This window comes from Antedon bifida, chromosome 1 (assembly GCF_963402885.1).
Source record: "Antedon bifida chromosome 1, ecAntBifi1.1, whole genome shotgun sequence".
Lineage (NCBI taxonomy): Eukaryota > Metazoa > Echinodermata > Crinoidea > Comatulida > Antedonidae > Antedon > Antedon bifida.
This window is the reverse complement of record NC_136226.1, coordinates 12,531,778-12,548,257: the sequence shown is the minus strand read 5'-3', so window position 1 is coordinate 12,548,257 and position 16,480 is coordinate 12,531,778. Positions and strand designations below refer to the sequence as shown.

The 16,480-nt window shown below is 32.8% G+C and overlaps 3 protein-coding genes and 1 long non-coding RNA gene across 4 annotated transcripts; all 4 read left to right on the top strand.

The window, feature by feature from the left end:
* Positions 1 to 78: 78 nt before the first annotated feature.
* On the top strand, positions 79 to 2,920 carry LOC144842816 (uncharacterized). Its single transcript, XM_078699366.1, has 2 exons — positions 79 to 191; positions 689 to 2,920. The coding sequence occupies exon 2, from the start codon at positions 1,471 to 1,473 to the stop codon at positions 2,467 to 2,469; it is 999 nt and encodes a 332-aa protein (XP_078555492.1). The 5' UTR covers positions 79 to 191; positions 689 to 1,470; the 3' UTR covers positions 2,470 to 2,920.
* A 389-nt stretch (positions 2,921 to 3,309) lies between these two features.
* Positions 3,310 to 6,658, top strand: LOC144837505 (proteasome subunit alpha type-1-like). The gene is made up of 9 exons (XM_078692697.1): positions 3,310 to 3,428; positions 4,079 to 4,225; positions 4,469 to 4,572; positions 4,751 to 4,839; positions 5,027 to 5,097; positions 5,300 to 5,429; positions 5,649 to 5,728; positions 5,905 to 5,976; positions 6,095 to 6,658. Exons 1-9 carry the CDS (start codon positions 3,426 to 3,428, stop codon positions 6,221 to 6,223), a joined length of 825 nt encoding a protein of 274 aa, XP_078548823.1. The 5' UTR covers positions 3,310 to 3,425; the 3' UTR covers positions 6,224 to 6,658.
* Positions 6,659 to 6,895: 237 nt separating this feature from the next.
* Positions 6,896 to 9,509, top strand: LOC144842639 (U6 snRNA-associated Sm-like protein LSm5). The gene is made up of 5 exons (XM_078699127.1): positions 6,896 to 6,982; positions 7,731 to 7,826; positions 8,124 to 8,151; positions 8,244 to 8,316; positions 9,089 to 9,509. The coding sequence occupies exons 1-5, from the start codon at positions 6,928 to 6,930 to the stop codon at positions 9,116 to 9,118; spliced, it is 282 nt and encodes a 93-aa protein (XP_078555253.1). The 5' UTR covers positions 6,896 to 6,927; the 3' UTR covers positions 9,119 to 9,509.
* Positions 9,510 to 11,646: 2,137 nt separating this feature from the next.
* On the top strand, positions 11,647 to 15,868 carry LOC144851640 (uncharacterized). The gene is made up of 3 exons (XR_013614200.1): positions 11,647 to 11,752; positions 15,283 to 15,335; positions 15,801 to 15,868. It is a non-coding gene; the product is annotated as an uncharacterized LOC144851640 (long non-coding RNA).
* The last annotated feature ends 612 nt before the right edge of the window (positions 15,869 to 16,480 follow it).

Genomic DNA, 16,480 nt, shown 5'->3' with positions numbered 1-16,480 from the left:
TAGTGTATGCCACAGTGGCCTACGTCATATTGTCTGTGGTACTGCGGTAAGCCTATTTACAATACTTCACTTTAGGTTGTCATCATACTATACTAATATGGATGACTTGTTTCTATGAATAGTCTTCCCTTTAATACAATAATCGTATGTACAACCGCATTGACACGACTTGGTTGAGATTCACGTCTTGTGTAAGGTATTTCAATATTACTTTAGGGTATATAGGCCTATGTCTGATATCAACATTCTACATTCTATACTAATACTTTATGTATGCGGTATTTATTGTAGTAATTGTAGGCCGGAGGTAGTCATGGTCTATTGGTATACTGTTATGGTATATTACTAGTCGGTTAAATTGTAAGTTATTATAATTTTCTTATTTACGTTCTGTTAAATTATTCGTTTTCATTTAGTTTATTTTATTGAAACTGCTTTTAATCCTGGCATGAGTTTGGTCACGCCTGATTTTTGACGTCATACTCGTTTTAAATTCTATAATCTAAATCCAATTATTGGAAAATCCGTGAATATTTGTCATTCCATTATTTCTAAAATTGTCGAACTTCCGCGATCATTGTTATAACCGATATTGTTCTCATCAAATAACAACCTTATAGGCCTACCCAGTTATCTCGTCTTATTATTGTTATTATTTATTCATAACATATTAAACTTATATTATTAGGTTACGATGGTCGATTTTTGTGATTCACTGAGTGCTTTCTCCCAAGAGAAAACACTCAAGAACTTCAAACAGGTTGTCAGCAATGGAATTGCATCAATTTGGAAAGAAAATCTATTGACTGACGTTGTAATTAGGACCAGAGATGGAGAAGAGTTCCCGTGCCATCGTCTATTATTAGCTTCAACAAGTTGTTATTTCCGCGCCATGTTTATCAGCGATTATCAGGAATCGTTGAATGGTGTTGTCAACTTCTACACTATCGACAGTGACAGTTTGCGAACCGTATTAAACTTTTTGTACACAGGATCGTTGACTATTTCAAACGAAACTATCTTCAAATTGTTGGAAACTGCAGATTTCTTACAAATTCAGTCTATTATCGATTTATGTGTCTCTGAATTGAAGAAACACATTAGCAAGGAAACGTGTGTACATCTATTAATGTTTTCACTTCGTAGCAATAGTTTCAGTGATTTAAAAGAATTTGCGTTGAAAACAATTTCAAAGACTTCGTCAACACCAGCTCGTTTGCTCTACTTCCAAAGGAAATCGTCTTTGAAATATTACGCAGTAGTAAATTGAGGGTAAACTCTGAAAGGCTGATCTTTGAGGCCATTTTATCTTGGGCTTACAGCGATTCAAAACGTTTAGTTGACATCTGCGAGTTCTTGGATCTAGTGCAATTTGATAAAATTACTCTGAAATGTATTGAGGATATCATAATTCCTCAAGTAAAGAAACTTGAATCTGACTCAGGTATTAACTTTTCTCAGGCTGGAACAATGGAGCGGATTTTAAATGCTCAGATGTCGTTAAAAACACACACGTTTACAAAGAATCGTTTGAGTACTGCTGCCCGGTTGAGGCGTGAAAACGTTCGGGTCTTTGTGACTACACCTGGCGACTCTGCAACTGCATTTAAAATTGATTTCAGAGACCACTATAAAGATGAATCACTCGGTACTATTGACACAATTGGTGCATGTTCTCTGGATATATGTGCATGTCGAAATAGACCGATTGTAATAGACGAGTACTTAATGATGCACTCAAGAGGATGCCTGGTAAAGTATAACTTAAAAATGAACCACCAAATTGAAACAGTTCGAAGACCTCCTGGTGTACAACAAAAGCGGAAGTACCTTCACAGTCCTAACGCGCTATCAAGGACCACCAGAGGAAGTTCATGTGTTGAGCTCAATGGCCTAATTTATTGTGTGGGTGGCCAAAGAGGTTTCATGAACCAATGTCTCTGTTACGATCCTAATGGTGATGAATGGAATGTTTGTGAAGGATTCGATCACCCGTCAACAAATCCTTCTCTTGTCAGTGGTAAAGACGCATTTTATATTATTCGACAAGAAGACGCAGGGTCTGATGATAGATACCGTCAGACGGGTGTAACACTTATAGGGTACTCGCCTGTAAATGAGAAAATGCTTCCACACATATCATTTACTATTGACGGGGACCCGGATTCATCAAGAAAACTGGCAATACATGAAGACACTGTATATGTAGGACATGATGGAAACATAACCAAATATGACATCATTTCAAAAGAATGCCAAACCGTGCAATTCAATGGGGAGGTTTTGTTCATTTCTCCTGAAGTGTGTGAAGAGAGAGTATACGTGGTAATAGTGAAGAATAGAATGGAACCTGTCCTGGAATTGTTCGTTGAAGATCCTGAGCATAATATGACGTGGACCTGTTTGTTACAAAAGCCTCTTCCTTCATTTCACACTGGAATCAGCGTTACTGCTTCTTCATCTCAATAATACCAGGAAAGAGTAAAATTACAATTAAATTTCACTCTTCTCTGATGATAATACTTTTTACACATTGCCTCATGCGGACCATACACCCTTTTCCTTGCGTGGACATCCGCAATGTATTCAATTTTCATTCAATAAATACAGCATGCAATAGGCTTTATATATATATAATTCAGCATGAGGTTATCCAAATTCCTTCACTTGCACTGATGAAGGGCTAGTGTTGCCCGAAAGCTCTGCTAATTTTTCTGGCTGTTTACTTTATCGTTTTGATTTAGCTTTTCGCTTTTTTTTTATTGAGATCCAGCCACTGATACCCACATCATTGTCATTTTTTCAGTAATTTGCCTTTGGATATATATAATTCAGCATGTATATAAATATATTTAGTGTTTAATACAGTTTAAGTAATGAAGACTATGATGATCTTGCCTCCTCCTGAAAAAGCATAGCCATCTCGCACTGTATTCATATTTGTCACAGATGTGCCATGAACAGTTCTCATGCAATTATTATCCTGTATATAAGAAACTTTTATATTTTGTTAAAGTAAAAAATTGTGAATAAAGTAAGAATTGACATACAAAGTACCTAGTAACATTTCATTTCGTAGTCTCACCATACATAGAAGGAAGAATGTTTATCGAAACTTTCTTTAAATTAAATAAGCTTTTACAAATAAACTAGAGAAGCTGCTTTTTAAAATTGTAATGTCATCAAATTAATTATGCATTATAATTAAATCTCACGAAAAATTAACAAACGCCTATTTATACCGATGGTTTATTCGTACACCTCTGAGGTAGCTAGTCATGCGTATAAAAAGTACAGTACTAAAAATACTAAACCAATTGCTTCTTGTCGCGCTTTTCTTTAAAACATTGGCCGTGAGCATTCCCACAAAAAAACGTGAATCAACAAAAAAGAAGACGTACCGGTGCGGTAAATTCTTCAAAAACATGGTAACTAATGTATCACTTAAATATGTCTGCAGACTTTAGCTGTTAAATAATGATAATACAAATAAATTATATCTATTAGGGAACCGTCTCCTCCAGTGTAACTAAGCTAGGCCTAAGCCGGAAAGCTAGGCCTAGCCTGGCCGCCTACTTATGTACTAACTAGATCAATCAGTGTTGAAATTGAGAATTTCCGGGCCGAGTGAGTGGGTTAGGGACGTGTGATTGAAGCGCAAAATGTGTACTTGGGCCTAGCCTATAATACTAGTGAATCTTAGTGAATCCTAGCTACTAGTCTACACTACACTCCCTAGAGCCTACCTATAATTAACATTATAAGAAAGACCACAGCAGTTAATTTTCTATTTAATTTACCTTACATTTTTTTATATTTTTCATTTTCATCTACATCCTAGCCTAATAATATAGTAGTAATACTAAATAGCCATATAGGCACGGCCTAAAATGTTACATGTAGGCCTAAGTTAAGCCCTAGTAGACCTATAAATATACAAATTATACTGTTCATATGTATTATTTATACACCATACACTCATTTTTTGTTTAGTAGGCTGGCCCATCCTAGTATAACTATTTTATTTAATTTATAAGAGTAAAGTTGATTATTTTTTATTCATTTCATTTAATAACAGTTTAGAAATCAGTATGATAACGATGTAACAGTATGGAGTCCACAAGGACGCATACACCAGATTGAATATGCAATGGAAGCAGTGAAACAAGGCTCTGCTACAGTTGGTCTCAAATCCAAGACACATGCAGTTGTAGTTGCTTTAAAAGTAAGTCATGTCTTAATCTATGCTTATGTCGAGAGACCTAATCTATTTTCAATATATGGTCACCCATGAAACTTGATATACCTTAAAGTACAGATTATTAATATTGTTTATTTTCTCCACTCTAACTTTGCTTGTTGACACCCACTAAAGTTCTTTAAACCCTGTTAGCATAGTACTGTATGGCGAGTAAAAAACACTTTTTACACCAAACTAAATCAAAGTTTGTATTTTGTTTTATTGCAGAGAGCTTCATCAGAATTATCTGCTCATCAAAAAAAGATTATTCCAATTGATGACCATGTTGGAGTGTCAATCGCAGGGCTTACTTCAGATGCTAGACTTTTAAGGTAAACAAATAGAAATGTATATACTGTAATATTCTGTTGAGTTGTGATTTGTTCGTATCAATAAATTATTTATATTGCGGCAATACTAAATAGAACCTGCCTTCAGTAAAGTATTTATTGTACCATTTCATGGTGATTATGTTCAGAACATACTAATTATCTGTGTGATTTTTTACAGCAAATTCATGAGAGCAGAATGTATGAACTCAAGATATGCATATAACTCAGCCTTGCCGCTCTCAAGACTCATCAGTGCTGTCGGCAATAGTATCCTTCCACCATTTCAAAAACATTTCTTGTAAATTGTACATAAAATAATATTAATAATTTTCTAGATTACTAAACTATAAAAATTATGCATATATTTAGATGTTGTGATGTACAGAACCTAATTTCAGTTTGGTTTAGTTACTATTGCCTACTGTATGTACCATTCCTTAATTACTTGATTTAGAGTCACAAGTGAATACACAGCGAGATGGGCGTCGACCGTTTGGTGTTGGGTTACTTGTTGCTGGTTATGATGTATGTGTATTGCTTTTATTTATTATTATTACTGTAATTACTTATTATTATTTTTATCTATAATGTAAATAATTCAACCAGACAATGTCCATTTTTTGGAGGGTTAACTATAATATAAAAAAATAGCAAATAAAGCATCCTTTTATAAAGTACAATATTAATATGTTGTATTGATATTGAGTTAATGATTTTCTGTCTTTAGGAAACTGGTCCACATATTTATCAAACATGTCCATCATCCAACCACTATGACTGCAAAGCAATGGCAATTGGAGCACGTTCTCAATCAGCAAGAACATATCTAGAAAAGTATCTCAATCAATTTTCAGACAGTAAGTATTACAATTTATGTGAACTGGCAAAATGCAGATATAAAAATAACTGGTAAAAGTAATGTATATCATCAGGTTGTTGTATTTCTTATACTATTATATAGTAATTATATGCCAGGTCAATTAAAGTTGACTAGCTAAGAGTTCTGATCTTTGCAGGTAAACATATATCACCAAGATATCTGGCTGCTAAACATGTTTTTTTATATTGTTTTTAAGGTACACTAGAGGAGCTTGTAAAGCATGGACTTACTGCATTGAGAGATACTTTACCAAATGAATCTGAGCTTACTACAAAGGTATGTAGACAGTTCTAGTCATTTGTGCAACATTCTAGTAAATCTTCCTTTATGCCAAAATATTTTAATATACTTTATTTAACAGCATAAATATCAATGCCTAGGATAGACTCTTACTGTAACTTCATATCTTAATTTCACCGTGTATTGTTTATCATGTTTCTGTTTTTTTATAGAACTGTTCTGTTGCTATTGTGGGCAAGGATCAGAAGTTTACAGTTTATGAAGATGATGATGTAGCAAACTTTGTATCCTTTTTAAATCTTTTTAGTGCAATTTTTCAATATAATTTTTGAGCTTTATTTGATTAGAAATCATCCCTGTTTTATCAAATTGTATTTATTTTGCTTAACCATAATGCTAAAGTTGGCCGGAATTGAAAGTAAACCATCTCGAACCAAGAAAGATGACAGTTCAATGGAAGCGGATACTGCACCGGCGCCAGAAGGGGAATCGACTCCCAAACCAGAGGGAGAGCAACCAATGGAACACTAACATGTTTATAAATTCGCTTTTAAATCTGTATAAGTTAATATTTGTCATAAAAACAGACAATATTGAAAGCAAGTTGCAATACCTTAGCATCACTTTAATTGTTTTGTAACGTTAAAGTAAAAGGTATTTAAAATGAGGCTCTGTAGATTATTGGCCCATTTCTTCGTTTATTGTTACAGTTAGTCTATCATAGCAAAACCAAGATAACACTTTTAAATATCTGGCTCAAGCTCCTGTCTGTGACTATTAATATACAATTTATTCAATATTTATGGATGTTATGCATTTATTATTTGACACAAAATATTTGATAATTGAAGTGATCAAACAAGGAGCACACCTATCCTATATGTCATTTTTTGTTAAATATTTTATTTTTAAATTACCCTTTTGTAAATGGAGCATTCAGAAAATAATAAATACAGTATAAAACCATATTGAGAGAATCTGTGTAATTGGCTACCACTCTGTGTGTGATGTGTACAGGTATTTGTAGTGCATTTGTGATATACATGATTAGATTATATAGGTTGTTTTGAGGGTGATTTATCTTTTGATAAGTTATTTAATGGTATATGCCAGGACAGTATTACCAGGGAAGAGTGAAACTTTTAGAAAAAAAAAACCGCCTTTGTAACGTGGGGAGGGAGGTGGGTACTTGGATGGAATGGAAGTTTTAACAAACTATAGAGGGCTACTACAAAATGGCTACCACTCTACAACAACAGCAAACAAATCCATCACATTTGCTCCCTTTGGGTATGTATACAAAATAAAATGTAATATGTAATGTATCCTTCCACAATATATTACCATTCCAATGGCTAAAATGTAAGTAAGCAACGTGTATTTTTTATTAGCAAAGGAACAGTAGTCTAGACGGTGCTAGGCCTCTACTCGTATCACAAACAGCATGTCACTATACGGTGATTTCTCACTTTTGGCCGTGTACGACCTTCCATCATCTATACAATGACTGGGCCTAGCTGTCATACGCCCGGTAGGCTTGTATGATATCAAGTAAATGTTATTAACATGCGCTAGGCCTAGTGGTAAATTTAACTTAATTAATGTACAAGCCTAACTAATAATATATATTTTTCTTTCCAGAAACAAGTTAAAATATTGTAAACTTTTCATTCGTTCAACGTTACCACAACGCATTCAACGTGTTGAACATTAAAAATGTATCAAACGTATCCAAATTAAATATCATAATGACATTAAATGTAATTTGAGCATATAATTTGATAACATTTTATATCATGAAATTCTACCGGCCCCCACTGGGCATAGATTAGTATGACGCAAGTCTATCATTTTTTCTTTGTAGAGCGTATAAAAATATGTTTACTTTATAATAGTTGAAGCCGATTAGTTAATTCATTCGGTGTATTGTCACCTTTCTCTTTACAGTTCTGTATCGTTCAAAAACTAGGCCGAGGCCTACTATAGTATCTTAAATATATAAACTAATAATAATCTACCTTTTTATCTTCTCACACAGAGCTTGTAGACAAATGCATAGGTTCAAGAATTCATATTATTATGAAAAGTGACAAAGAGATTGTTGGAACACTACTTGGCTTTGATGACTTTGTCAGTATCCTTATAATACATAGATAAAAGTGACATTTTACATCTAAGAATTTGATAGTTTGATGTTTTTTAGTCAATTCATATTCCACCGCCGACTGCACTGATTCCTTTAGGCATGTGTAGTGATGATTAGTTGGCGAAATGCTTAGATTTATAATGATGCATGCTTAAGTTTAATTTTCCATGAAAATAGAGAGGGATATAACCAGTATTACTTAGCATTCATTTTCAGTATGAGTATTCAAATATAACGTTAATTTTAAAAGAATATGTTGAATTTTCCATATCAATGTTATCTCAGATATGGTACTTGAAGATGTTGTAGAATTGTAAGTAAAAGTAATATTTAATTTGTTAAAACTGATTAACAATTCAATACTTCTTTTATATTTTCATATGCATTAAACTAAAATTTTTCTAGTGAGAATACTGCAGAAGGTAGACGTGAAACAAAGTTAGATCAGATTCTATTAAACGGAAATAACATTACAATGGTAAGTTATTGTCTATATTAGTTATTACAGTATTTATTGTCTTTAAAGAAAAACAGTAATACATTTTTGTTTGTGTACCCTTTACACATCTGCAAAAAGTAACATCTTAAAAAAAAGTTGTAACCAGGTTTGAGTAGTGTGAAAATTCCCCCGATATTTCACAGGGGAGCTCTGTGAAATCTTGGAAGAAAAACACACCAGCAATAGTCCTGTTCTTTTGTTCCTGAGATATGCCCTGTTTGTACTGTGTGCTTTGTCCTGATATTTAACTGACCAATCACAGTACACTGGTTTGAAATTATCGAAGCGGGACTTTTTAGATTATTTGTTAGTGTCTCCAAATATACTTCTCCCGAGATTTCAAAAGGTTCGCAAATATGTGTGTGTGAAATGTTCCAGCATGGAACAATATTTATGGAAAGAGAATGGAATAATCTTCCTGTACATATCCGTAAAAATTATGAGACACTTAGTCAAGTTGAATTTAAACATCTTGTATAACTTCTATTGTACATAGTTTTAATATAGCTTTTAATTTTATTTTTCTTGTATTTTTTTCCAAATCTGGACCTCTTGGGAGACCAGTACTTGTGTATTGAAAGAGCTATTCCAGAATAAAGAAAGATTTGTATTGTATTGTATTGTATTGTAGGAGATCAATGCAACATTACAACTTGTTAAAAGTTGTAAAAATTTAGTTGTGATACCCAATCACATCCATTTGCATTTTTTATGAAAGATTTAGTAGGTTTTTGCATTTGTTTTTATCTAGCTGGTACCTGGAAGTGAAGGCCCAGAATAAAGAATCATTGGCAAACCTCAAATGAAGTATTATCAGCTGTTTGCAACGAACACCAATCAGTTTCTGGTTAAGAAAGCTTTTTGTAACCACAAAATAATTATTGAATGGTTAAAGTACTACAAAGTCTACTTCATCATCAAAATCATGAAGTTAATAGTCAAAATTCTCCATCCAGAGCTTGTCATATGCTTTTCAGTATTAGAATACCTATTTTGGTATAAGGGTATCTAAAAAAGTGATTGTAAATGGTTTAGTTACTATTGGAATACTATTTATATTTTGATGAAAAACAATTATTAATTTATCTTTATGATTTCATGAAATTTAAGTTAGTCCTAAAATAGAAATGTTGGATTTAATAAGTTTGTTTTAATAAAGATTTTTTTGTAAATTTGTTTTAAAAAGGTGATATTTTTGCCATTTTCCACATTTTTTTTTTCAACAAAAATCACTGTACAGTACTATAGTAGGCTACAGGAACATTTTTGAAAAATGACAAAATTTCGACCATTTTATTTTTTGACATAACTGGTTACTATGACTCTATAAGATGATGATAACTCAATATATGTGCATATATGGCACTATTATTGCATAATAATTGAATTTGACAAAGGCAATATTTTGGCCATTTTTGAAAAAATCCCTGTACTATTATAGTACAGGAACATTTTCGAAAAATGACCAAATTTCGACCATTTTATTTTTTGACATAACTGGTTACTATGACTCTATAAGATGATAACTCAATATATGTGCATATATGGCAATATTATTGCATAGTAATTGAATTTGACAAAGGCGATATTTTGGCCATTTTTGAAAAAATCCCTGTACTATTAGTACAGGAACATTTTCGAAAAATGACTAAATTTCGACCATTTTATTTTTTGACATAACTGGTTACTATGACTCTATAAGATGATGACGCAATGTATGTGCATATATGGCAATATTATTGCATAATAATTGAATTTGACACAGACGATATTTTTGGCCATTTTTGAAAAAATGACCAAATTTCGACCGTACCCTTTTATATTTTGAAACTTTGCTGTGCGCAGAAACACATAGTGCAGTGTTCTGCGCGTGTTACCTCAATGGGCCTACGTGTTTTTAATGGTCGATATTCAGCCATTAAAAAAAAAATCCCTAATACAGGGACATTTTCGAAACTTTTGCCAAATTTCGACCCTTTTATATTTTGAAATATTGGCATGTACAGAATCACATAATGTGTTCTGCGCATGTTACCTATTTTGTCATTTGTTTAACACCACAATACCTTTATTCACAATTTACAATTACATTTACAATATTTAATAGTATACCAAAATAAGCGAGTGCTTGTCAGTTTGGTAACCATTTTTAAATGCATTTAAATGTACGGTACATACATGCCAGACAACATTCAACAAAAATTTCCCTACGCCCCTGACCGGTCAGCACCTCCGGTGGGGCACTACTGTGTGGGGAAAGGGGAACATTCAACTCTACTTTAATAGTGACGCACATAAGCGCGACCAACACGGGTGAGGTATAAAAGACAGGATGAACCCTGTTTGTCCCCCGGAGGCACCATAACGATCGTGAGCCGATTTTTTTAAACTATAGTACTCAGGAATATGCTTTTTTAATGACTACAGTTCGAACTTTTTTGTTTTCGATGAGTCCAAGATTAGAATAATTAGGTGACATGTGGCCATAATAATTTAATTTAATAAGTCCATATTTTGCTATCTTTAGAATTTATTTCCTCAGTGATATTATGGCAAAATATCACTTTATTGTCATCAGACTAATAGTAAACAAAAGCGTTGGAATTTGGGAAATAAATCCTGCACTATACAGGTACTAAACTAAACTACGCGATACACTATACATTAACTAATTGAAGAATGATCTGCATTAGTCAGGAGTACTCTTTTTAAAGAGACTATTAAATTGACACATCAGTGATGTGTAATTGAGAACTATTGTTAAGACAATTTCATCCATTGTAAGCGATCGTATTGAAAATTAACTCATGGTCAACGTTTTATTTTTGCTTTTATCAGTATTGATCCATCTTGTCGGTCTTTTTCGGCATTATTCGATATATAGATTTTAATTATGCAGCCTTTATGTTCATTGTGTAATCGGTATTCAATATTTCGCCGAGTCAATTAAGCTGCTTATAGCTAAATAGATCAACGATCAATAAACCTAGGTTTTGGTAATTAATGCTTTTTGTGTGCACCTAATTGAGCATTCTTATATAATTATAATTGGCTTGTGCACACAATTTACTAAGGTAGTAACATAGAGACCTATAATGATACAATCACCCATCAACCGTTAACCAACAGCAGACAATGATAGGTTGAGATGAAAGAGAGAAAAAAACATATTGATCGAGGTATTAAATGAATAAAACTCGACCGAATTCCGAGTCTGTTATTCCCCAAAGGCACTAACACGTCACATGCGTATTTCAACTTCCTTCTAATTCGCCGTGGGATTGTAGGCCTACACTAAATGTTGCGTGTGAACACGGTGATACACATTGACGCGGCACAGCTCTAGAAACGGATTATGAACTCGAAGCACCCAGTAACAAAATAAACATGATTACTCCAACAATTCATTTTAAAGGTAAGATTTTTAAAATAAAACGTTATTTAAGTGAAACATTCTAATATCAAATATTATTTTCGTACAAATTTTTCCTGAATACTATAAACAACATATATTTTTGCTTTTGATTATTGTTAATACTTGGCCTATATGATGGTTCTCGAATACACAATAATTTCAGCGATTTCCGCAGGACTATAATACATTGTCGTTTATAGAAACGAATAAATAGACACAATGATTTATGTAATCAACTAAAATTAGCACCTTGGGAATTACTTCCGAGAGAGAAACTTGTCAAACAAAATAATTCCAAATTTTTGAGTTGGACTCATTTAAATAAACCCAATTTGTGTTTTGTATGTAACATTAGGGTTGAGGGATGGGGTAGAGGATGGGTAAAAAGAGGAAGAATTTTTAAATATATTCTTTATCCACTCAGTAACGAAATATTTTTTCATGTTTTATAGGCCTATAAATAATATACCACTAATACAGTCAGTAGAGCATTTGCGATTTAATACTTTGTGTTAAAACTGTCACTGCCATACTGTAGTCGATTGAAATAGTAAAGTACATGTAACGATACATCACAACGACGTTTATATTTTTTTGTAATTAGTAATTAATACAAACCTTGAGAAGTTTATTCGTATATTATGTGTTTATATATCCAACAGTACCTACACTCACAGTAATACATGTATTTGTATACGGTAGGCCCTATTTGTTTATATCTAACAGTACCTACATTCACAGTAAGAAATTTGCTATTCAAATAGCGACTAAAATGGTTAATGCGTATTTACAGTATTGTCAAAGTATTGCAATACTATATCTAAAGGTTTTAAGTTTATCCCAGAAGGGCCAATAAATTTACCTACTTGTGTTAAACCAAATAATTATACTGGGAGAGACTGAGAGATTGAAATGTTCCATTCATCGCAAATCAATACATTTGTATAAACGTATATTAGGCCTAAATCTATAAAAAAAAATTGTATTTTTTAAAGAAAATCGGCCTGTTTTCAACCTTATGATGCTGTACTCGAGCTGTTCAACCTGTTTTAAGCTATTAAACAATTATCGTAGAAGTAGATAGTTAAATGTGAAGCATCCTCGTATTATTGTGTGCGGGTATTTTTCAAGATGGACATCCATAGACAGTGTATACCACTATGGGAAAACACCCTTATTTGGGGCAAATCGTTTAACCTAAATTCGTTTTAATTGTCAGTAACTAATTATCTAATTAGTAAACAGGGTTACATCAGGTGGTTAAAATCAGTACCAAAAGTACGAACCAACTTAATCTACCATCGATTAAACATTCTAGAAGTAACGCGCGATTTACCGAATTTTGCCCTTACGTAAATGTATATATAGATCCTCTGTGATTAAATAAAAGGAGAAAAGCAAAGTTCTAAACGTCGATAATCACACATGGGTTATGCAAACGTTATACGTCGTCACTTTTTACTAGGTCTAATTCGATTCATTCCACTTGATCATTCGTTTGGAGTATAGCCTATATATATATATGTATTGTAGGCCTACTTCCATTAATAATTGAATGCGCCCAAGAGATAAAACCAGGGAAGAGTGAAATTACATGGAAAACTCTTACATCAAACTAAATTTACAAATTCGAGCAGTTTTGGAAGTTTTACTTCAATTTAACATGTTTTAAAATAGTCATTGGTATTATTATTGTTACTATGTTATCATTAAACACAATAAATAAATAAAACACAATCTCATGTTTAATGCATGTTTTGGGAATCCATCTTTGCTGTGGGCCTATCGGCACTTTGAAATTATAACATATCGATCAATTATAGGCCTACTACTGTTGAGTTTGATTTCTAGCCATCAACTAGGGTGTCGTCCTAACCTTGATACTAAGTTTTCACCATATAAATATTGTCTATAGATTATTTGAGATTAGTATTATTATTATTATTATTATTACTATGCTATCATTAAACATAATAAATAAATAAAACACAATCTCATGTTTAATGCATGTTTTGGGAATCCATCTTTGCTGTGGGCCTATCGGCACTTTGAAATCATAACATTTCGATCAATATTATAGGCCTACTACTGTTGAGTTTTTTTTCTAGCCATCAACTAGGGTGTTTGTCCTAACCTTGATAATAAGTTTTCACCATATAAATATTGTCTATAGATTATTTGAGATTAGTATAATTATTATTATTATTGTTACTATGCTATCATTAAACATAATAAATAAATAAAACACAATCTCATGTTTAATGCATGTTTTGGGAATCCATCTTTGCTGTGGGCCTATCGGCACTTTGAAATCATAACATTTCGATCAATATTATAGGCCTGCTACTGTTGAGTTTTTTTTCTAGCCATCAACTAGGGTGTTTGTCCTAACCTTGACACTAAGTTTTCATCATATAAATATTGTCTAGAGATTATTTGAGATTAGTATAATTATTATTATTATTGTTACTCTGTTATCATTAAACATAATACAAAAATAAAACACAATATCATGTTTAATGCATGTCTAGCCTAGGGATTATTAGAGATTAGTCAGTTGGTGCGCAAATGCCCACCTAGAGCGTGCGTTTTAAAGTCTCAAAAGAGGAACTTCCTTTACCGTTCAGTACACAAAAAGTTCGAAATTACAAGAAAGAACAAGGAGTAACAAAAGTAATGCAATGACCCATGAATAGTAGACTGCACGTAAAAAATGTATTGTGTGTAATTCCAATCCAAATTCCAACTAAATTTAGGCTATAATGCGATATCTGTAGACATTGCCGTATAAGGAAAGCGAGAAATTGATAGATTAGAAATGTTGGATCATAGCTGCTAAATTAAAGTAGGTAATTTCTGCTTATTCATTTCTTACGGAGATTCTACTATCTACAATCATCGTTTTCGTCACAGGTACCATGTCTTTGGATATATGTATGCATCAACAGTTCCATTAACATCCCTGTTTTAGCAAAAATAATATTATCATAACATTTCCTGCGCAATAACACATTTGAGACATTCGAATAGTTTATGACTTGCAAATCAATCTGTATATGTTTTAAAGGAGTATTCACAACGCACAAACAGTCAATTTGCAGGTGTCGTTTCATTAGGTCTATATTGAAGTACTGGTTAGAGGCAGCAACATCGATTTAATATTTTAAATTTTTAGCTACACAACAATCCGAGTTATAGACATAAATAATCATGCAGTAAATTGAAGATTATTGAGAGGGAATGAATTTTAAATCCTGCGTTGTTAGTTTACAAGGTTTGAAACTGTCAATGCGTATAATTGTTGTTAAGCCTAAATAGACCTGGGCACCAATATTAATGGACCTTTTCTTCAATGATTAATGTACATAGCAATCATGTAGAATGCTAACGTTGTTTTTCCATTATGTTATATTATAATACAGGACCCAGGTACATTGATAAATAATTTCTTTCAATATCAATTTTAAAATAATGATGATTTACAATACATCACAGAAGACATTATAACTATATTGTGTATACTTTTTCAGAAAGAATGACAAGAGAGTCAGAACTTGAAATCAGAAAAGCGAGAGAAAATATGGTATGCCATTTACTTTTTAAACAAAATAGAAATCGTTTGTAATTGATTAGTAATACTATTTATACTTAAATATTGAAGGCGCTTCTGGCTAGCAATCCATGACTGTCAGCATATTACGTCATTTACGATGAATACCGGTATTATTTATATAGATTTATTAAAAATAACCTCAACTCAAATATGATTGGCTATTTATTTGGTACGAGGCTTAAGAAAGTTAGTAATGATGAATTTCAAACATTTTCACGGATAAAACCTGGGCGTGCTAGTATAAAATTGTAGCGGTTTTCGAATGTTAACTAATCGAGTATTGTATATTTCCACACCTTTAAAATGCTACAATAAAATAGTTGAATAGAAAACAGTATCACACAAAAAGCTGGGCTTTAAAGGGATCCACTAACAAGGTAATAGAAAAGGATTGATCTCAAAATAATAATAAAAAAAATTTATATTCGTTCATAGGAGATGATAAAGAAAGATCGCCAGTTAATCAGAGTGGAAATAGACAGTATTCAAGAACAATTCGAGCAACTTTGTGCAGATTACTTGCAAGCCAGTGATTTAGATGGAGAGTGTATAAGAGAACTAAATGATACAATAGTTGATCACAGCATTATTAGTTTCGTCAACCATAGCGTCACGTCACGATGTGACGCGTTACCCTATAAAGATGCGACGACTCAACACAATGAGATATCTCATACGCTCCATGGTGGTCAAGATATACTTCACAACGGTAAGTCTAAACATGCCTATGCTTTGCCGATACACAGAGACACGTCACAAACTAATAGCGGGTCACGCGTTGACTCGTACCTCTTTGACGAAAGTGATGTATTTGATTGGAGCGATTTCATTTGTAACGAAGACGAGCAGTCAATCCACCAACAAAATGATGAAATACAGAAAACAGAAAATGACACATGGATGGCTAAAAAGGAAATACAAATTGATAAATGTGAAGATAGTAGGCCTACAGTAGTGGATGAAAATTTATATAAAATGTTGACACAAACATTTCAGCAGAAAACTGATACCGTAACGGATTGCAACTTTGATTGCGTGAAATGCTCGGCAAATTCGCATAACATTTTAGCCGAGTCGTTTAGTATGGACGATATGGAGAGACAAATAGATACCTT

Bases quoted from the DNA above. Each gene is read 5' to 3' on its own strand.
- LOC144842816 (XM_078699366.1), top strand. From the start codon at position 1,471: ATGGAGCGGATTTTAAATGCTCAGATGTCGTTAAAAACACACACGTTT.
- LOC144837505 (XM_078692697.1), top strand. The intron at 5,430-5,648 runs GTAAGTATTACA...ATTGTTTTTAAG, and splicing joins TCTCAATCAATTTTCAGACA to GTACACTAGAGGAGCTTGTA. The intron at 5,977-6,094 runs GTATCCTTTTTA...ATAATGCTAAAG, and splicing joins ATGATGATGTAGCAAACTTT to TTGGCCGGAATTGAAAGTAA.
- LOC144842639 (XM_078699127.1), top strand. From the start codon at position 6,928: ATGGCTACCACTCTACAACAACAGCAAACAAATCCATCACATTTGCTC. The intron at 7,827-8,123 runs GTATCCTTATAA...ATGTTATCTCAG, and splicing joins TGGCTTTGATGACTTTGTCA to ATATGGTACTTGAAGATGTT. The intron at 8,317-9,088 runs GTAAGTTATTGT...GTTTTTATCTAG, and splicing joins ACGGAAATAACATTACAATG to CTGGTACCTGGAAGTGAAGG.